The following is a 22,399-nucleotide window of genomic DNA, read 5'->3' on the forward strand; positions in this document are numbered from 1 at the left end:
TACGATATAATGTACTGTTGCCCTGTGCTGGTACAGCAGGTGTGTTTGCCTCAGAAAGACTACTATAGTTTATATAAGTAAGCTGCTGTGTAGCCATGGGGGCAGCCATTCAAAGGAGAAAAGGCACAGGCATATAGCAGATAACAGATAAAGCCCCATTATATTCTACAGAGCTTATCCGTTATCTGCTATGTAACCTGTGCCTTTTTTCCAGCTTGAATGGCTGCCCCCGTGGCTACACAGCAGCTTATTTATATAAACTATAGTACTGTTACTTTAGCAAATACACAACTTTACCAGTGCAGGGCAACAGTACATTATATTTTAAATACTTTAATACACTTTCATTTTTGGCGTTACTGTTCCTTTAAAGGACAATGAAAGGTTAATATAAATTAAAAGTAAGTCTAAAGGCATTCTTTTTAAGTACTTACTGCATATCTAAATTCCCAGATCCCTGCTTGCTTCCCTGAGATATGGTGCTGGCAGCCTACAGCAGTGTGAAGACTACAGTGACATCACTGAAATCTCTCTGTCCTTCCTGTAGGCTGCCAGCGGCAGCCTTCCTGTTCTCTGAGCATGTGTGTAACTTGATCCTGTCTGCTGTTCTGAGCTTCACATGCCCACCAGCCAATCAGAAGCGGATCTGGCAGAGGGGAGGGAGGGAATGAAACACATGTGCAGTATGAAGCAAGGAGGGAAAGGAAGGGAGAATACCTTTTTAGAGATGGCTGCCTGTTCTAGAAAATGTGAAGTAAGTGTGACTTATGTGAGTGTGAATAAATATTTGATTAGGTGAGCCAAAAGTGTGGCGTTTTTACTAAACAATAGGAGGTCTATTGGGCAGTATGCTTTTTAAATTTTGACTTGCATTCTCCTTTAAGTGGAAATTGGAGCAACCCCCCAAAAAAAGACAATGGATTGACCTAATTAACAGCTCAGTCCCCCTGTACCACCTGACGTACTTATGCAGAGGTTGTCCCCAAAAATTTTACAAAGTGTGGACACCTTGGCTAACTGAACACTTACCTGCATTATCACCATAAAGGAGAGTCAGCCCCCCCCCCTCCCCTAACCCTACACCCCCCCCCTCTTTCCCGACCCTCCTCCCCCCCCCCCCCCCCCCCCCCCTGGAAACAACAGTAAGCATCATAAGTTGGGAAACAGTTTATTAGCACAAATATAAGTTTGCAATAATACAATACAGCTGTCTATACACTCATTTATGCAAAGGCCTTATATTTTCATAACATAACAATGTAAAGAAACTGAATGCCTGTTCTGACTTGTTACATAAGGATGTCATTGCTCAGACTGACTGTATTGAGAAATATGACATGATGTTTATCTTTCTTTCTACTCTTTCCTATCTTCCTTTGTTTCTTCTTTCTTCTCTTTATGTTAAATAAAACTCAATAAAAAATAATTAAAAAAAAAATGGAATGAATGGCAGCGGATTTTTAATCTGATAGAAAAATGCCATCTTTGGCATTAGCCTAAATATGTGTAAAAATAAAATGTAATTATATAAAAAGCATTTGTATGAAAACATTATTGCTTATCTTATTTTCTGTTTCTTTAAGGAAAATATGGAAGACCTAAAACTTCAGAGTAAATGCTTAAAAAAAGACCTAGGCAGGAGGTGGAAACTTATGGGTTTATGTGTTGTCTTCACCTGGTTAATTCTTGTCCATCTTCTGGTCAATGTGTGGCTTCTTCTTTTGCTCTCTGCCTTAATGGCTGCTGTTGGAGCATGGCTTGGACCACAGTTCATACTTGGCAGTGGAACTGCAATTCACCTTGAGAGGTTTGTTGTGTTAGAAAAAAACTCTCAGTCTGCAGATACTGAGTTGTTGTTGGACAAAGAGATTGAACTAACTATACAGAAGATAATTCAGGACTTTGTTTCATCCTGGTACCGCCGTCTGAGTCGTGAGACCGCATTTGAAGATGAGGTGAGAGGAGCAATGTGGCAACTTGCTATGGAATTAAAGAAAAGATTGAATGCTACAGATCGGGAAGAATTAACAAGAAAGTTGCTAATTCTTGGGGGCTGCCATCTTCAGTGCTACAAATGGGCCAAAGCACGAGTTGAGGAAATCCAGAATGATAATGAAAGAGAACTAAGACTATGGGATGCCTACCAAGAGCTTAGTCCTGCTCACAAAGCTTTGTCCAGCTCAGCAGATGAGAGCAGTCATGCTAGATGGCTAGTTGATCATGTGTTAAAAAAGCTTGTTGCAAGCCCACATTTAGAAAGTCGGACTGGTAAAGAACTGGTTGTAGAACTAATTGCTTGCAATGTTGTGATTCCCTTAGTGGGAAGGATTTCTGATCCAGACTGGATCAATATTGTTTTGACCAATATATTCTCTAAAGGACCACTTAAAGTTGATGTAGAACAAAGTGAGACTTATCAACCAGTGGTGCCAAAATCACTACCTTTGGGAATCAATCAAGAAATCTCACCACAAATAGTATTAGCATCACCACAGGCACAAAACATATCCAGGTATGAGATTATTGATAGCTCAGAAATGGAGCAGGAGAGTGAGTGCTCTGATGATTTGGGACTTTGCAAGGACAAGATGGATGTTTTCTCAGGGCATTATTTGCAGCCCCCAAATCCCACTAGTCCATTCTTTCTCTGTGAGGAATCTGAGCTTGAATCCCCCTTGTCCGATTTGGGTCGGGAACTTGAACCTCCTCTAATGAATTCATCTGATGATCTACTCTCTGACTGCTGCTTGGACTCACTAACCCCAGCTGAGAGCCCTATCATAGCCCAGCATGAGGAAAGTGGAAGTTTACTGGAAGAGGCATCTTTTTTAGTCCAAGGTGAAATGCCAGGCCGTCCAGATATTTTTGTTGAGCCTACTGAATTTACCACTCCACCTAATGACAGGGAGGGTTCGAGTCCTATTGATGCTTCCCCCATAATTACATCCTCCCCAACAGTTCCTTTACATCCATTCAGCTTTGTGCCGCTTAACAGCCCTGATGGCCCTGTAATTATTCAAAATCTCCGCATCACTGGAACCATTACAGCAAAGGAACACAGTGGGACAGGATCTCATCCATATACTCTATATACTATCAAGGTAACTATGCTTTGCGCTTATTTTACTGTAATATTTAAATATGCATATAATGGAATACAAGGTAATTCTGTGCTGGAACAGTGGATTAGTGGAGTGTCTCATTGTTAGGAAAGTGGACAAAAATGGCACTGCAATGTGATTGATTTTTACATTTTCCTATTATAATGATGTAGGTTAGATATGGCACACCTTCAGTCTATGATCCCTAGCATGCACATTATATATCTATATTTATATTTGTGTGTATTTTTACTTCTAACTACTTAATTTGCCTATGTGAAATGAGCCTTTAGATAAGTCTACTTAAGCAATTAAATCTAAAAATACAAAAGGGTAATGGAACAAGTAGGGTAGGTGTAACTAAACCATAAACATGTCAGCCTGTGAGCTAACAGATGGACAACAAGTCTACACATCCACATATCCTATAATTCATACCTTCCTGCAGTGGTGGTTGCAGACCCCTCAATATGGTAGGTACACAACATATTCTGTAACACAAAAAAAGGACCCTCACACTCTCTGTACAATATGGGTAATTAACCCCATTGATTGTGACCACCTGTACAATCTCTATATGGACAGCCATCATCTAATGTAAATATTCATGACAAGTATGTCTAGGCACAGTTTATCAAAGTGAATAAATTCCAGACACTTCAAAAATGAGTCATGTTTATACGTCTCTTAACTTTGAAATTCACCAGTCACCTGAAATAAGAATGCAACATTTAAGTGCTCAGGAAAACTGCCTATATGTTAATTATTTCCTTGGTTATTTATCCTAAAAGCAGTTTTGTGGAAAATAAATTTAAATATAAACAATTCAACATAGAACCAGCTTGCAGGGTTGGTAGCTGGAGTTCTCTAAAGCCTTGAAACTAGCATGCATTGTTTATACTTGCTATAACAGCAAATTAAAGATTTATAAACCTAAACAGGTCTGGACTGGGATTCCAAATAGGCCTTGGCATTTTAAATCTGCAAACAGCCCCCCACCAGCCCAATAAATAATGACTGTCTGTGGCATCTTATGCAGCCCCTCTGGCATTTGCCAGAATCCACAGATTGCCAGTTCAGGCCTAGACATAAATATGACACTATGGGCAATGGCATACAGGTCATTTTCTGCTCTAAAATCTCACACACATAGGGGCTGAAAAGCAGAAGATTGTGCTGTTTTTGTTGCTGCTTAGTTATAAGGCTTGATGCAAAACTTTTATTACACTTGTAGAAGCAGTACTTTTGCCAGCCCAGTGGAAATGTTTGTTTTTTGACAGTAGTGCTCAGCTACCTTAAACTGTTCCCAAGCCTAGTACAAGATGCTGCTGTCCCTCCTGAAGCTACTGACCCAGCCATCTGCTTCTTTTCTGTGTTGGTTTGTTTTTATTTTCCTGGTAAGTATTCTTAGGAGCAATTAACAGTGAAAAAGTTAATAGAACTGGTAATGCACCAAATTCAGGATTTACTTCAGGATTTAATAAATCCTATCACTTGCAAGAAGTGTTTAAATGAACCAATCCAAACCAAGTGACTAACTCTCTGAATGCAACAATATTTTGTTCACAGTTTCTGCAATTTTTTGTTAATTTAAGATAACCTACTTTACTAATTGCAGCTAGAAATTAACTTCAAAGGTCTAGTAATAGCATTGGAATAGGTGCAATGGAAACTTATGTGTTATCCCTCCTTCAAGGAGTCCAGAGAATATATCTATTCTTTTCATTAAATATTAAACTCTGCTTTGGATGTGTTATTTTTTTGTTGGATTAAATAAAGAAAAAAGAAACCTTGTTTTAGAATTATGTAGTTGATGATGTTACATGGACTACATGTGGCTTCTGCATTAAAACCTCTGCTCATTAACTTAAATTAAATGACACTTTGCAGAAAAGAATGCTGTCAAGAAAAGAAGGTAATGTTATGATTCACCTTTCTCTCCCCCTGTTAGTATGACACAGTTTTGGACAGCCAATCACTCGGCAGTCTTCAGCCAATGGCATACCATACAGTAAACCGCAGGTATCGTGAGTTCCTCAATTTACAAACCCGTTTGGAAGAAAGAGCAGATTTGCGGAAGTTTGTTAAGCGTAAGATCATTTTTATTCTACTCATTATATATACTAGTGTCTACAGAATGGTACAAAGCTGGAAGCTTACAATGTGAGGTGCACATCTACACTTGTGTTCATGGTGGGGCTTCTGACAAATAACTTGTATGGGGCCCCAAAATTTCTGAAGGGGGCCCTTTCTGGTCTGTTAATAACCTTTCATGTGATGCTGTGTAACAAGCAGAGCTGTTTGATCTTATAGTGGGTTGCTGGTTTTTGAGAGTGTACTTCAAATATTTGTACTATTGTACTGTTGCTTTTTATGCTAATGGCACTCGATCCAGTTTCTGGCATTTTGCCACCAATGCAGCTTCCAGCTCAGTGAGTGCAGGCAGAGTGCTTGTGATTGCCCTCGTGCTTCTATTAAATAGCATGTTTTTCAGTACCTTTGTGTCTGGCTATAAAACAATGCAGCAAGAATCGGTTCTCCTCTATCTGGCTTGCAACACTATTTCTGTTGTTTTATATTTGTTAGATGTATGTATGTATGTATAACTTTATTTATAAAGCGTCACAAGGGTACGCAGCGCTGTACAATCTTACAAAATACAAAATAACGCACAGGGAGGACAAGTGTTATAATAAATACAATAGATATATATACTGTATAAATACAAAGGGAGTAAGTGCCATGTGGTATGAGACACAGTAGGAAAGAGGTCCCTGCCCCATTGAGCTTACAATCTAAGTGGTTGGGTAACATACAGGCACAAATTAGATATATACTGCTTTTTACCAGCAGTTACAACTTCGAGTAATATTGAAAATGTAACTTTTAAATCATGTATGTTTCTTAGACTTACAATTCTTTCTTTGTTCAAAAAGTATTTTTGGGCAAAGGACCACTTTTAAACTAAAACAGTGTACATAGGTTTAAATTAAGTTTATATCAGTGGTCTGTACTTAGTGAAGAGTGAATGCTTTTCTGGTAAACTGATTTTTTTTGCCCTTGTTAATTTCAGATATTAAAGGACCAAAGAAATTTCTTCCAGAATTGCCATTTGGGAACATGGACAGTGATAAGGTGGAGGCAAGAAAAAGCCTTTTAGAGACTTTTCTAAGGGTATGAAAATATTTCTTTTGTTTTGTAGAATTTTGCTTAAAAAGAAGTAGCATTTTTCTTTTCTTTAGTTCATCTGCTTCTTCTCTATGTTCATCTCTGTAATATGTTTTTTTTCTATGCTTGATGTAGACTCTCCTTATGACACACATAGCAGTAAGTTTTTTGGGGTTTTTTTTGCAGTTTTCTGTGGGCAAACCAGTGATTTGAACTCTGGAAACCCATGGCAGACAGTTCTTACAGTAATCAAAAGGAAGCAATTTGCCTTTGGTACTATGGAGTAGTTATCAGTACAGAATATAATAGTATCTCTTATGTTAATGGAAATGGTTTCCAGCAGTTCATGATAGCTACTAGGATTCTCTTAAAAACATTACTGCCATCAGAACACCTGATTTGAATAAATGTGTTCTTTTTGACCCAACAAATATTAGCTATTAAGGTGTAGGGGGACTCCTAGATCATGATAGCTGTGATTCTTGAAGGAAAGGAAAATTCTCCTGACATTCCAGTGAGTCATTCAAACCCTGAGAGCAGCTCTGTTGTGTCGTAATTTTGTGATCGTTATGGAGTTATATGAAGCTTCAGTAGTATCCTAAATATTTTACATTTCTGTTATGTGTACAAATCTGCAATGGACTAATGAATGTTTATTTACCTCCTGTATTTTTTTAGTAGGCAGAACAGATCATTGTTTTTTGAAAAAATATTTCAAATTTTTGACCTTTATTCCACACATACTCTTTCTTTAAATGTTACAGCATTAAAATGTAATTAACATGCTAATATTCACAATTTATTGTGTTATCGTATTTTGTTTATTAACAGCAATTATGTGCTGTGCCCGAAGTTGCCAACAGTGAAGAGGTGCAAGAGTTCCTGGCTCTGAACACTGATGCCAGAATAGCTTTTGTGAAGAAGCCATTTTTTGTTTCACGAATAGACAAGGTATCTGCAAAATGCATAGTATCATTTACTTAAGTATTGTCCTATAACATACCAAATAAAGACTTTCTAAAAATGTAGGAATCCCTAGTTGCACCCAGTTACCAGTGTCCATTATAACACTAGGTGATTAGCCATCTGCTTACATTATAACATTTAAAAAAACAAGGTCAGTTCTGCAAATAAATGACATAATTGTTTGATAGGGTGCAATGGCAATACAAGTTATAAGATAGTTTACTTTTTTATTTAGCTTAAACTGTTTCTGTTTGAATTGCATATCTGTGTACCTAGTTACATGTTTTGCCTTTATGGTGATTTTAGGTAGGATTTAAAAAGCAGTACCTTGATATTATGGATTTTATTGGGACTATCATATGGACATTATTTGGATTTTCTGTTTAAAGACTCTTTATGGGTCGGTCTCTACTTCTTCACTTCCTGTTGTCACACTTGATTAAGGTTTGCACAGCAGGGGTCCCTATTTCTATTACATTTTACATAGGGTAGGTATAAGTGTTTTTTGTTTTTTTTTTATTCCATATGTGTGAGCTATGCAGGCCCTTTGATATAACTTTTCCTAGAGGACTGCGCTTTTGCTTATTCAATAATCTTAATATACAGTGCTTTGCAAAAGTGACTTTTAACCAATTCTTTCATTTTGCTTAAGTACAAAAATACTTTTAATTGCATGCATAAATTATTCAGTTCACACACTTTAATATTTTGCAACTTTTCACATGGTTTGGAAAAGACTCTGGGCAATTGTTCAAAACAGATTTGCTTAAGTTAATGAACCACAGTTTTGACACAGTTTACACACACCTTACATCGCTTTTAAACTGTTTATTTTTGAACTTGCATGATGCACAATATTAATTGTCCTTTTGGCTAAAAAGGAATCTACTATGTTAAGCTTAGCTTTGGGCTCTTTATTATGGATGGTTCAATAGTTCTTTTTTGTTTGTTTTTATATAATTTTATTTCAGATTGTTGTAAATGCTATTGTTGACACTTTAAAGACAGCATTCCCTCGATCAGAACCTCAGAGTCCCACTGATGAGCTGAGTGAGAGTGAAGTGGATGGTAGATCACAGAATGATAAGAAGAGTACCAAGTCAGTCTCTCAAATATTTTTGATTCTTTATCTGACCATTTGATTTGATTGTATTGTAAGAAAAAAAACTAGTGCTGTTTTAATCTGTCATTGTACATAAATAGACAGCTGTCAGGGTGTCATTTTCAGTCAAACTTATCCATAACTTCGAAAAAAATCTCCTCTATAGGGTTTTTGTTAAGATGGTTTTCTTCACAACTTTTTCTGAGTTATGATAATGAGAACACTTGGAATAGTCTCCAAGCGTTCCAAGTGTGCTTAAATCAAATCGGTATATTGCATCATATGATTCCCATAGTGTTAAAGGAGAAGGAAAGGTAAAAACTTAGTAAGTTTTATCTATGTAAATACAGTCATACGCACTCACAGAAAAGCTGCACTAAGTCCTCTATCAAAAGAAACACAGGATTTCTTGTCTTCTTTTGTGTAAACATGTTCTTTAGTATCAGACTTCCTCTCTCAGAAAAATTCTTCATTCCCAGTTCCCACGTCTGCAGGACTCTCTCCCATCTTCTGCTCCCCGCTCCCATAAAAATTCACACGTATTTATTCCCCCTCCCATAAGAATGTGTGAGAGCTTTAGCACAAAGCTACTAAGAGCAAGCTGAAATGGCAGCTGCTATCCTAAGCAAACAGATGGAGCTTCTAGGGTTGTTTAGTCAGGTATGGTAAAGCTTTCTGCAGAATAAATTTAGCTTTCTAACTTACACTAATGTGGCTACTCTATTGACAGTTAAATGCCAAAATTCTTTTCCTTTAAGACAATTCCTGATGCTGTACAAATAGTGCCAAAAAAGTGCCATAATGCCAAAGAATGCTTCACTATATTTTATGGATATACACAGCACACCTTGTGTTTCCTGCATTATAATGCTTTCTTTCTATGCACTACTTATCTTTATTTGCCTTGTGATGTACTGAGCATTATCTACCCTTTACTATGGAAAACAACTTTTTTGTTCAAAACAGATCACGTCTTCGATTTCCATCCAGTAAAATTGCACCAGTGTTCAACAGCTCAACTGATGCACAAGAGAAGATAATGTATTGTGTTCGAGAAGGCAGTACGGTATGGACATCAAGTAGAATACAGATAGATTTAAACTTTAATGAAAGGAAGACAAATCAAAAAAACTTGCCTTTTTATAAATAGGGTGTATTAAAGCATTTAAGAGGATTATAATGTTAACCAAACAATATTGCTAGTTTGTTACCAAATCATTATATGTGCAAAAAGTGTTACAACCTAAAATCTTATCTAACACAATGGATTTTTAGTTATATTGAAATATAGCCTCTCAAGTCTGCTTCTTTGTTAAGCTTTAGCTTAATAATAATAATTTTATGCATAATATATATATAATAGATCATTTACTAGTGATGTCTTGAAGTCTGTTTACATCATGCAAATTTGTATCTTAGTTTTAAGCAACCTGCTTGATCCCAGTACTAATTCCTCCACCGCTTATTGTAATAAGATGTGCAGAGGTTCGGAAGGGTTTTTTTAATTTTTTTATGCAGCTGCTACTGTACAGGTATAAAGTACTTAGTTGTTTGTTTAAGAATGAGCTGTCTGTAGAAACCAGCGTAACAAAAATGCAATTATTGCAGTGTAAAATGAGTTACTGAAATTTTATTTTCTTTAAAGGACAAGGAAAGGATAAGTCACTTGGGGTTGCCAAAATGTTAGGCACCCCCAAGTGACTTTAATTGCTTACCTAGTACCCCGGGCTGGTGCCCCTGTTAGGAGAAAACAGCACCAGCCCGGGGTACCTGAAGTAAGCGCTTCCTGCTTCGTTTTGCCAGGACCGGCGCATGCACAGTAGAGTGAAAAGCCGACTTCTCTGTTAAAGTTCGGCTTTTTCACTCTACTGCGCATGCGCGCGCACGCGAAGCAGGAAGGAGGAAGCACTGCAGCTACCCCGGGCTGGTGCTGTTCTCTCTTAACAGGGGCACCAGCCCGGGGTAATATGTAGGTGATTTAAGTCATTTGGGGGTGCCTAACATCTTGGCACCCCCAAGTGACTTTGCCTTTCCTTGTCCTTTAAAACACTATAAATCTAACTTCAGTGCTGTTTTGCAGGTTTCAGAGGTATTATCAGCAGCAGACATGGAATCTTTTATTCAGAAGCAGGAGAAATTGCTAATGGAGAGTGTTACACCCTATGAGAAGGCATCCACCATCAGCATATCTGATAAAATACCATATTCCATCCATCAAAGAAAAAAAACAAGTGAGTAGATGTATCTTATAGGCTGATTTTAGAGAGAGTTGGTTTATTATTCCTTGGTGTTTTTTGTATGGAGTTTTAAGTATGGTTGGTGTTCTATAAATACCTTTAAATTTACAAAACTGTAGAAAAGACTTTTGCAAACCGTTAATCCCCAAGTTACCCCCAAGTTATCAACTTTGACACCTGCTGTGCATAGCAGTACATTTTAGATAGATATCCACTATGGTGAGCACTCTGCTCAAAGCAATTTGGCTTTGTGACCAACACATTGTGCTGAATTGTGTGAATGAATAATAACTGTTGTCTTATTTGTTTGTGTGACAGGTTTAGAAGGTGATTTAACCACTATTGCCTTAGAGGTGTTGTGGCTGGCAATGAGGGAACAATGGAGTTGGATGTGCACTGACAACATGCAGAAACTAACCCATCTGTTGTGTGGCAGTCTAATACAGAGGTCAGTATGCAGATAAAACACATACCATTTTAAGCTATCTGTATTTTTGTTAATAGAAGCAACAAAGTTCAGGTATGGAATTTATTATCCAGCAATCCGCTTTTCAGTAAGCACCAAAATACAGCAATGTAATTTCCCATAGAATCTAAATTTAAGCATGCAGTTTTTCATATTATGACTAATTTGGTTTACAGGTTTTGGATCTCTTCGTCTGAAAATCCAATAACCAGAAAGCTGTGAATACTTTAAAGCCATCTCCCATAGAGTAAATTTTAAGTATATGTTAGTTTTAACTACAGGTATGGAATCTGTGATCAAGAATGCTTGGGACATAGGGTTTCCCCAATAAGGAACATTTTCATAATTTGGATCACCATATATTAAACTTGCTAAAAATTTAGTTATACACTAGTAAGAGGTGTTATAAAGGCTCCCTAATGAGTCATGCTGGACAAAAAAATACACCAATAAATCAGACTAGAATTCATTTGAAAAGAATAAATAAAGAAGTTTTAAAAGTATAGTCATAATGTAAATACCACCTTTATAATAATGCAATTTATAACAAAGGCTTTTGTAGTGTTTTGTTGTTTGCAGCAATAGAGGTTTTGATTCCAATTATATATTTATTTTCAAAGTGCGATGCATTCATAAAGAGAAATATATAAGAACTGAAACCATTGTATTCTATACAACATATCTTTATTCTGCTGTAAAGTGTTATCCCTATAGTCTAACGTAAAGGGGACTCAGGAATAGGTTGGTGTGGGACGGAAAAAATGTGGAGGGGACAGTAAATAGTTATTTTGTTTTGCTGTGGTAAAAAGTATAATTATTTGGACTTTATCACAACAACTGTGTGTGACGAAATAAAGCTAATCTCGCTATTACTTTGTTCATGCAGATAGTGATGGGGAGAATATTTTTCCCCACCTGGCAATTTTGTTTTCCCACCCAGCATAAAAAGTTTCCTGGGGAGAACTGCATATAGAAGTATTATATAAAAACCCATTTGGCTTCACTAAAAGGCATGCAATAATCCATGGTGATTAACTGTTGTCATTTTTTAAAGGGGAACTCAGGCTTCCAAACCAAAATTTAAGGAGTCATACACAAGCCAGAAACCCCTAATATACCTATCGCTGTAATGTGTTCCTTCAAAAAGTATGAATAAATACCATTTTTAAATGCTGAAAATCGGCTGCAAAACAGTTTTTCTCTTTCTTTATTAGTTGAAATCCTGGCAGGGGAGGAGGGACTAAAACACTTTGTAACAACGTATCCATAGCTTACAGACAGCATGCAGGCACTTCATAACCCACAATGCATCGCACTGTGATGTTCCTTTTCTTATTGACATCAGTTGTGCAGGGAATTTTGGGATTTGGAGGATGCAGGCTGAAGACAGACTGTGAACTACTGTTAATTTTTTTTTGAATCTCAAAGTAGTCAGCCAGATCAGCAGGAGAACAAGGGGCCAGGCTTAGTTAACTGTTCCAAACCATATTATTACATTCAAAATACTGAAAAGGCTCTATAGTTTTTAACTGATGTATATTGCAACGTTGCTTGAAATTATGTTTACTTTTTTAAAAGCTTAAGTTGCGTTTGGGTGGAGTTCCCCTTTAAATTGTCAAAAGATTGTGCAAAACAAATCCCAAGTCTACAGAAGCAAAAGAAACCAACTGATAAATCTTAATTTTTCATAGAAAACATAGAATTGGCTTCAGTTCTCAACTCCAAATGGGTCATAAACCATTGTTATAATCAATAGCTGTGACATAGGGTAAATAACCCCAGAGAGTTAAAGGGGTTTAAATGTCCACATTTTATGAAACCACCAACAATGCTCTCAGTGTGTTTCTGATCAGTTTTCTGAAGGGATGGGAGTGGACTATTTTTTACCTGAAACACTGAGAACTTCAGTATGTTTTCCTATTGGCTATATATATATACATATATATATATATATATATATATATATGGCAAAGATTGTTCTGTTAAAGGGGACATATACCGTAAATGTTTACAATGCACTAAACCAAAAAATAAAATAGAAGTAAGTGCTTTTATTTTAATACCTTTCAATCCAAATATGTCCATAAATGCTTGAAACCTGTGCTTTACCCACCCCTCTTGCAAGCTTCCGGTTTAGACTCTTCAGTATGTGGCTGGGAGCCGCCAGGCCTGAAGAGCAGCAGCTACTTAAAGTGCAGTGAATATGCATAGGATGGGCAAGGCTTGTGATGTCATAGGCAGTCTGTTCCTGCTCTGCCTGTCTGCTATAATAGCTCCTCTCCCCCCCCTGGCAGCAGCACAAGCAGAGAGACACAGAAGGAGGAAACTGGGAGGGGTTTGCCCCGCTACTGTTGAGTAAAGAGTGTCTCTCTGCTTGTGCTGCTGTCAGTCAGTGCTGTGACCACTTCCTGGTAGACTGAAGCGACACTCCCATCTTTTATTCCGCTCTGGCTTCTGACTTGAGAGGTTGTCTCTGCAGCTCTCATATAATGACAGTTTTAGGAGGTAAAATGCTTTCAAAACATTTTTTTGTCTGCATATTTTCACATTTTGAGGGAGGATGAATATTATAACTGAATATGAACTTTATAATAAATGCCTCCTTTAATGTGAACAGATTTGTGACTGTTGTACAAAGGTGAACAACCCCATTAATTGTTAACAGCTAAATGGTTAAAAAAAATAATGCATTTGGGTCTTTATTGGACCTGTCCAAATACAACCGCTTGTTTTTATCTTTAGCACATCTTCACAATCCTTAAAATAAAAACAAGTCAAGCTTATTGCTATGATACGTTTTCATGAACATGGCTGATTGTAATTTGCTGTGTGGATAGGTGGCTAGAGGTACAGGTTGCTAACCTGACCTGCATGCAGCGCTGGATCTTATATCTTCGACTGCTGCAACAAGCAATATGGCCTGGGGGGTCACTTCGCACTCAACCTAGACCTGTTAGAACACAGAAACAAAAAGATGAAGCTTGTGAGCAGGCCCTTCAAAGCCTTGTCAGCATTTTACCTGGTGAGACAGTTTTTCTTCTTTAGTAGTTATATATGTGTGACTCCTACCTTACCTTGTCTAATATCATCTTTTAATAGAATTAGTACAAGAGATTTTAGGGGTGGAGAAATGCCGACATGTCTGGCAGTCAGCGCTGGATTCTTTGCAGCATCCTCAGATTAACAGGTATACTAATGTAATCATTTTTTCTTAATACCACATGCATATAGGTTAATTTTTGTCAGGGATTTAAAGTATTAATATATTGAAGCTCTTTTAAATAAGGAGCAGAAGGAGTACAAATACTGCATATAGATACAGACTAGCACAGAATGTTAGGATATTGCATATGAATGAGAAGCTCTTTTGCCTATGTTAGGAATCTAAAGCATTAATGAGGAAGGAAAGTTCTAATCACTGGAGGTTGTTAAATGTTAGACACCCACAAATAATTATAACTGCTTACCTGATACCCTGGGCCAGTGCTCCTGTTTACTGACTTTAGCTAGAGAGTACAGGTTACATATCCCTGCATTAGAATATATTTTTGGGGATCCCGTCTCAGGAAAACCATGTTTTTTTTTTTTTTTTTACAAAATGCATCCGTTAATAGGGCTCCTCCAGCGAAACCTGCATTGAAATCCATTTATCAAAAGAGCAAACAGATATTTTAATTTAATTTTAAAATTTGACATGGGGCTAGACATGTTAGTCTACCAGGTGCCCTTAGCCATGTAAATTGTGCTCTGATAAACTTAACTAACTCTTTACTGTTGCACTGCAAGTTGGATTGATATCAGCCCCCCTCTCCCCCACCCCCCCATTAGCCCATCAGCAGGACAATGGGAAGGTAGTGACATAAAAGTTCCCCTGACACCGGTATTGCTAAAATGCTCCCATGTCCTACCTAGTGGTAGATATGAGAACAGTACCCAATAGTAAAAATTCAGCTCACCAAGTCATGGGTGATTAGGAACAAAATATCTTATCTGAAAGCAGTTCCATTGTGAAGTAGTGGCTCTTTCTGAAAGCTCCGGATCAGGCACAATGACCTGAGATAGCTGCCTAAACACCAGTATTAGAACTAAACAAATACATTTATTGGATCAAGAATACATTTTTAAATGGCAGCGTTAAGTTTTGCTATTGTCTAAATTATGAATTAGTTAGAATGTATTTTTAATATTCTCTGTTACTATCCCTCTTTGACCATTGGTCCATGGGCCCATTCTGATTACCACTGTGTTGTTCTATAGTATATTCCATGCTTTTTTCCAAGTAGTGGACAATATCTTCTGCTTTTAAATTAATTTAATGGAAAAGGGCTAGGCAGCAAAAGGAGAGAATGTGATTCATCTGTACCCAACATGTGCCATTTAATGTGTTACTGATTAATAAAATAGCAGTGTCTTAAAGGACATGTCAACCCCAAAAATATTTTTTTCCCTTATAAAAAAAAACATAATTCCAAGCAGCTTTCCAATGTGAATTTATTGAACATGTTTACTGCTTTAAAAGTTATTTGTAAATGTAATTGCTATTGAAAGCAGCATTTGCTGAATTCCTGGTTGTTACTTTTTAAACAATGTTGCAAATGGCAGTCTCCTACAGCAAGTCAGGTCTGTCAATCTGCTTGCCTTGTGTTACATTGTTTCAACAGTCAGAGCCACCAGGGCAGAGAATAGAAAAGGACTGGCAAACACTACTTCTTATAGCAATTATATATACAAATGAGTAAAAAACCATTGCAAATTTGCTATGAATATATAATGCAAATTTGCTTGGAATTATGTTTTCTTTTATTAGGCAAAAAATTATATTTAGAGTTTACTTGTCCTTCAACAGTAAATATTAAAAATCTGTAGCAAAAACAGAATCAGAGCCGAGGTTCCCTTTAAAGCAAATCCATGTCATGAAATAAAAGCAGATAATGTAATTAACAGAAGTTTGTTATGAAAAGTTTGGTCTCTTCAGAGGGTTAATAACTACAGCATATGGGGCAATAGCCATGTAAAGTAAAATGTACCTAAATAAACTGAAATATATCATCTGTATTTGGTGTTCATGTTAAAATATGGTGTTTAAATCTTTCTGTCCAAACAGGCATTTGATCTACAGTATATGGGACATACTTCTTGAAAGCTTGACTTTAAATTCTTCCTCAGACTTGGATACACTTTCCACATCAGCTTCTCCCTAGTTGCATTCCCAATGAGGCCTAGTAAGAAGGAATTTAGAACATAAAAATCAAGCAGTTTGGGAAGGTAATATCTTTCTGTAAATATACTCCTTAATTTCTGCATAAAATAACTGAAAACCTCAAGCACAAAGTACTGCTTTGATCAAGCAAACTGCAGCTTGGAGAGTTTTTAAAACTCCTTAAAATAAATATATTGGTGTTGACCATTCAGATTCTAAATTAGCTGCGGTGTCTTAACTATAGGTCCTTGGATTGATGTCATTCCAGGCAGTGCCTCTGGGATAGTAAGTGGACCTCTGTATTTCTCAGGTTTGAAAGCCATCTAAAAGAGACATTATTTTGATTTTTGCATTTAATGGTCTTTTGGTTCACTACAGAGTCCACATCCCTTAAGCTCTCTCTTTTTTTTTTCTACATGCAGGATCAAGCAGGAGCACAACATTTCTCCTGTCCACTTCAAAGGATGTGAATTAAAGCTCTGTTTTTTCACATTATGTTGTATTTAAAAGTTGTTGCAATCTTACCTGCATATATGTTCTCCTTACCAGTCATGATTTAATTGTGAATGCACTATATAATTGAATGTGTTTAACTGTGGAAAAAAAGTCTTAATGTCGTTGATGTTTTTAAATGACTACATGGAGTGGAACTCTCTAATTATCACAGAACATTGTATTTCCTTTTTTACATTGCATTTTTCTCTCATTTGTCTTCTTTATCCCCCCTTTGTTCTCTCGCCACTCATTGGTCAAAATATTTGGACAAATTTTGATTAAGCAAATAGCCACATTTGTACATATTTTATAGATCTCTGTATAATTGCAAGAAATGTAAAAATAAGTATTTGCATTGGTTTGCATGTTTAAAAAGATTAAGCACTTCTTTCACTTTCACACAGAAAACAAATCAGTGAGCTACAGTAACACAGTGTGACATGTACATTACAATAACATTCGCTAAAAGAGCCAAAATTGCTTATATTTAAGGAGAACCCCTCACGATCAGTCTCATTCCCCTTCTTTTATTATTATTATTATTAACATTTATTTATAAAGCGCCAACATATTCCGCAGTGCTGTACAATAAGTGGGTTTCATACATTGGACATACAGAGTAACATATAAAGCAATCAATAACCAATACAAGAGGTGAAGAGGGCCCTGCCCAAAAGAGCTTACAATCTACAAGGAGAAAAGTTTGTAAGATCTTTTACCTGTTGTATCGGTTTTTTCTTTTTTTAATGTAATCTGTATGTTCAATATATACACCGATTTATTGTACAAAAGTGCAGAATATGACAGTGCTTTGTAAATGTTCGTTAAAGGACATGTAAACCCTACATTTCCCTACCATGAATTTTTCTCCCCCACCCAAACAGCATAATTTCTACTGCATATATCTTTTCCATTCGCCAGCAAAGTCACATTTTTTTTTAAAACGGATAGCAGCTTTCAGCCGGAGCTCATTTCTCTCATCATCAGTGACATTTACATCTGCAAACAGCATACATGAGTAAAGACCCTTTAAAGTTCATTCAATCAAGACTGCTGGCTTACAGAGTTAGAACTTACTCTTGGTTCAACTGAGCACTCTAATGGTTTAGCTAAGCTCAGGAGAGGAGGTTAAGAGAAAAAAAAATAGAATCAAATAGCGAGAGCAGAGTTTCTGTGGGAACCAGCAATGCCATCGTTTCATTGGGGGCTACACTGAAGGGGGTGTGATTAGTAATTTGAGCTAAGATGATTCACTGCCTTATCTTGGAAGTGCTCAGTAGTCAACAGCCAAAGCAAATTCCTGAGGGAGGGGCCCTAGTGGGTTTGACGAGAAGAAGGAATCCTTAAGGGGATGCTGTAGTCTTATTATTAATCTTTAAACAACCGGATTGTCAGGTGTTTGAAGATTTCAAAGAGGATGTTGACAGATTAAATTTTTTTGTGTGGGAGTTTACATGTCCTTTAATATTAACAGCTTGAGTGCAATATTCAGTGAATGCAGTTGCAGCTTTGTAGATTTCCATAAGAGATCCTAAGGCATGTATTAGGCTGATGCCACCCCAGGCGTATGGCGTATATTTTCGGCAAGCTGAAAAATGATTGCTGAAAATATGTGCCATATGCACCATATGTCCCCTACCTGTGCCTGCACCAGAATGAATGAGATGCGCTCGGGTGCAGGCACATGTAGCCGATATCAGCATAAAAAGATAATGCAAAGTCTCGCGTTTCTATACGTATTTCAGCTACATGTGTCTGCACCCGAGCTTATTTCATTCATTCGGGTGCAGGCGGCTATATAAGTGCTAAATATAACATAATTTCCCAGACTAAATAAAAAATAAATGCAGCCAGACACTACTGCATAATTTGATAAATTATTATATTTATTTATATACTATGTTTAATGCAAAACAATTTTTGCAAAATATTTGGTAATCTAAACTCATAATCAGAGAAAAGTATTTTTCATCATTGCTGTATGAATTACATGTACAGTGTCTTTTGCAGGGCATTTTATGGCTTTAGAAGTTAGTCTCTTGACCAGTTGTTTTTAATTATTTTGGGACTGACAATTAGGTGTTAAGGCAGTGACCCCAACCAGTGGCTCATGAGCAACATGTTGCTCACCATCTCCTTAGATGTTGCTCCTGGTGACCACAATGCAGGTGCAAATTTTTAATTTCCTGCCATGGTGGCAGGTTTTAGGTGCATAAAAACCAGATGTACTGCCAAACAGGGCCTCCTGTAGGTTGCTTGTCCACATAGGGGCTACCAAATAACTTATAACAGCCTTTATTTGGCACTCTTTTTACATTGGAATGTGGCTCACGGGTAAAAAAGATTGAGGATCCCTGTTTTAAGGAATGCCTGCATTAATTAATCAGTTAGTTTATCAATATATTTACAGTGTTGTTTTCTACCAATTGTTTTCTCTTGTCTGCTCTTGCTCCAGGAACACATCTAAAGAATACCAATAATAAATGGACAACAATTTAAAATTCATAGTTTTTGAAGACTTGAACACCATTTCAACTGAAAGGCAATGCATACATACTCACAAAGGATATTTCTGGATATTGAAGTTCCATGTTTTTTAGCCATCATACTTTTAGAATACAGTATTATTTAACTAATGTTTTGTTCTTGATGTACCACAAATGTATGCTAGTATTGATTTACTTGACCATGCCAGACATTTGCTCCAGAAATTTGCCTTTGTGCAAGTGAATAGATGTGTATATAAATGTAAATGTAAAAGTGTGGCATATGGCAGTAGATGTGACATTGCTTGAATAAGTGAATAAATTGTCAATATAAAATAATAATGTTTTTAGATTTCACATGTGGGATTGGGGTGATTTATTACTATACAATTCTTAGAAATCACTGCTTGATAATTCTACAGTAACCGGTTTCCCTGGTAAACTAATTTTGCTGACATGGCTTTTTTTCGCACTTTATAGTGTTCATCGCATCAGTGATGCTAGCCACTAAGAACGCAACAAGACACCTTTATTTTCAATGGAAATCCCTGCTCATATTAAAAGTGTTAATTAACCAGCAGTTTACTTTCATCTACGTACATCTCTAAAATGCTTCTTAAAAAATATATATTTTACCGGTAAATATATTTCCCTTGTAAACAATATAAACATTTTTAGCTATAAGGAGGCCAATGTCTCATAAAGAATCAAAGGGCATTCATTAACCCTTTTACTGCCAGCTGTTTTGGTCAAAGCGGAACTTGTATTGCCAGACAGTTTTTGAACATTTTGCACTGTTTCACTTTAGGGGCCTTTCCTCGGGGGGACTTTTAGTTTACCCAGGAAAACAATATATCGTTTTTTTCAGAACAACCTAAGCTTTCAAAATATGGTAGAATTTTTGTGTAATCTAAATGTCTAAAAATGCAAAAAAAAATCTAATTTTCCATAATATAAACACACATACTAGAAACAAAAATTATTTTATGCACGAATATACAACTGACATACAACTGATTTGGAAAGTCCCATGTCTCCTGAACGTGCCAATACCAAATATATATAGTTTTATGGAGATTTGTCACTTATATAGGTCACTTATATATATTGTCACTTAAAACTCCCAGCAGTACATTACCAAATTTCCAAAGCACTGCTCCAGAAAGCTGCATACTTTAGATTTCAAGGACAACATTTCCACTAACAGAAGGTTTATCCCAGAAAATTGTACAATTTTGGAAAGAACAGATTCTGGGGAATACAGAATAGGCACAACTGTCTGTCTACTCCAAACTATCAAGTCGCAATGCTTTCCTAAAGTTATTGGTTTTTATCAAAATTTGTGATTTTTTTAAAAAATTGCTTCAAAGCTTTCAGTCTGTAGTATCCTACACGTCATAAAATAACCAAATAAAACACCCTAAATATGAACGCCAGGGGTCCACTGAACAGTTTGATGCCCAATATGTATAGGTTTACCTAAGTATGTGGCATGTAGAGGCCCCAATGTGAACATACCCCCATATGATCAATCATTTCTGTTATTTCGGCTCCAGCAAAATCAACACATTTACATCATTTATGTGGGATAAAACTAGTAAAAAGTATGCTCACCCCAGAAAGTCATATTTTTTTGGAAAGTACACATTCCCCCGAATCTAAAATGCGTACCCATGTCTTTCTACTCCAAAGTACCAAGCCACACAGCTTTTCTAAAGTTAGCAATTTTGATGACATTTCCAAAAATCCCCTCAAAGCTTCCACTTCGCAGCATCTTATCTCCCACATAGTGTTAGGTACCAAGATAAAACACCCTAAATTTGAACGCCAGGGGTCCACTAAACAGTTTGATGCCCAATATGTATAGGTTTACGTAAGTATGTGGCATGTAGGGGCCCCAATGGGAACATACCCCCATATGATGTATCATTTCAGCTCCTACAAAATCAACACATTTACATCCTTTATGTGGGATAATGCTACAAAAAAAGTACACTCACCCCAGAAAGCCATATATTTTTGGAAAGTACACATCCCCCCGAATCTATAATGGGTAAACATTTCTTTTTGCTCCAAAGTACCAAGCTGTAAAGCTTTCCTAAGTTTGCAGATTTATATGAGATTTAGAAAATCGCATAAAAATGTTGCAATTTGCTGCATTTATCTCTCACAATTTCTTGATAAAGATCAGATAAAGGCAAATCACCCCAAATAGGAACACCTATGGTCCACTGAACAGTTTGATGACCAATATGCATAGATATACCAAAGTCTGCAGTATGTACTGACCCCAAAATGAAAATAGCGCATAAGGATTTCTCGCCTGCCAGCTCAGCTTTCTCTAACAGGTGTCTGTGGGACACAGGGACCATGGGGTATAGTAGGTACCAGCAGGAGGCAGGACACTAGAATAGGAAGAAGAGAACTAACCCCTCCTCCCTGCTGCTATACCCCCCAGTACTTCCTGTCTGCACCAGTTTTTTTCTAGTGTCCCACAAGGAGACAGGATCATCACCTTACTCTTCAAGTTTTTTCTTCGGCCAGATTCCATCTGGCAACAGAGGTTGTCCTAGAGGTCTCCAACAGGAGTCACTCTTTTCAGGCTTCCCCCTACGTGGGAAAAAGTGAAGGACGCTGGGGCACGTAAGTTTTTACAAAAACAAGCCCTGCAGATTCCCTGCCTCTGAACACAGAGCGCAGAAGCTGCCCAGCGCTCCCCAGTGCCATGGCCCCCCATACAGCTTAAAACTACCTCTAACTCAGTAGCCCTGCTCCCTGCAGGCTACCCAGCCCTACCAAACCCCCCCCCCCTTTTTTCTCTTTTACTCTGCCTTCTCCATTTTAGTCTCCCAGCGCTGCCCCTTGCTTATCTCCGTTTTTCCCAGATCCCCCTTGCAAATGCCTATGTTCTACCTCTGCCTCCAACCCTGCCTATCTGCCTCTTACCTTCAGTGACATCTATGCGGCTCTCCTTTGCCTTCGATTCCCTTGCGTTCCGCCATGCGTTCCACCATGCGTTCCACTTCCTGCTCGGCGCGTGACGTCAGAATCTTCGCGCCATTCTTTGCGCGCTTCTCCTTCTCTGCGCTCTCGGTCTTCTCTTCCGGATCGCATGGCAATTCTCCGCTCTCCATCCTGAATAGAGCAAGAATAGTCAATCCTTCGGCAGAGGCTCTGG

At 37.4% G+C, this 22,399-nt stretch overlaps 1 protein-coding gene across 10 annotated transcripts in view; it reads left to right on the forward strand.

The window, feature by feature from the left end:
• The window catches only part of snx19 (sorting nexin 19), a 40,872-nt gene extending 21,294 nt beyond the window's left edge, over positions 1-19,578 (forward strand). For 5 of the 10 annotated variants that reach the window (XM_012966925.3, XM_018095855.2, XM_012966926.3 and 2 more), the window contains 11 exons: positions 1,584-3,101; positions 5,053-5,191; positions 6,175-6,275; positions 7,101-7,220; positions 8,207-8,334; positions 9,304-9,403; positions 10,418-10,568; positions 10,893-11,022; positions 13,878-14,062; positions 14,140-14,227; positions 16,145-19,578. In XM_012966925.3, coding sequence (XP_012822379.1) covers positions 1,584-3,101; positions 5,053-5,191; positions 6,175-6,275; positions 7,101-7,220; positions 8,207-8,334; positions 9,304-9,403; positions 10,418-10,568; positions 10,893-11,022; positions 13,878-14,062; positions 14,140-14,227; positions 16,145-16,241 — 2,757 coding nt within the window. In that variant the 3' untranslated portion in view covers positions 16,242-19,578. The remainder of the gene's footprint in view (positions 1-1,583; positions 3,102-5,052; positions 5,192-6,174; positions 6,276-7,100; positions 7,221-8,206; positions 8,335-9,303; positions 9,404-10,417; positions 10,569-10,892; positions 11,023-13,877; positions 14,063-14,139; positions 14,228-16,144) is intronic. The other 5 variants (XR_001171230.3, XR_001924907.2, XR_001171228.3 and 2 more) reach the window with 5 other exon arrangements.
• The last annotated feature ends 2,821 nt before the right edge of the window (positions 19,579-22,399 follow it).

This window comes from Xenopus tropicalis, chromosome 7 (assembly GCF_000004195.4).
Source record: "Xenopus tropicalis strain Nigerian chromosome 7, UCB_Xtro_10.0, whole genome shotgun sequence".
Lineage (NCBI taxonomy): Eukaryota > Metazoa > Chordata > Amphibia > Anura > Pipidae > Xenopus > Xenopus tropicalis.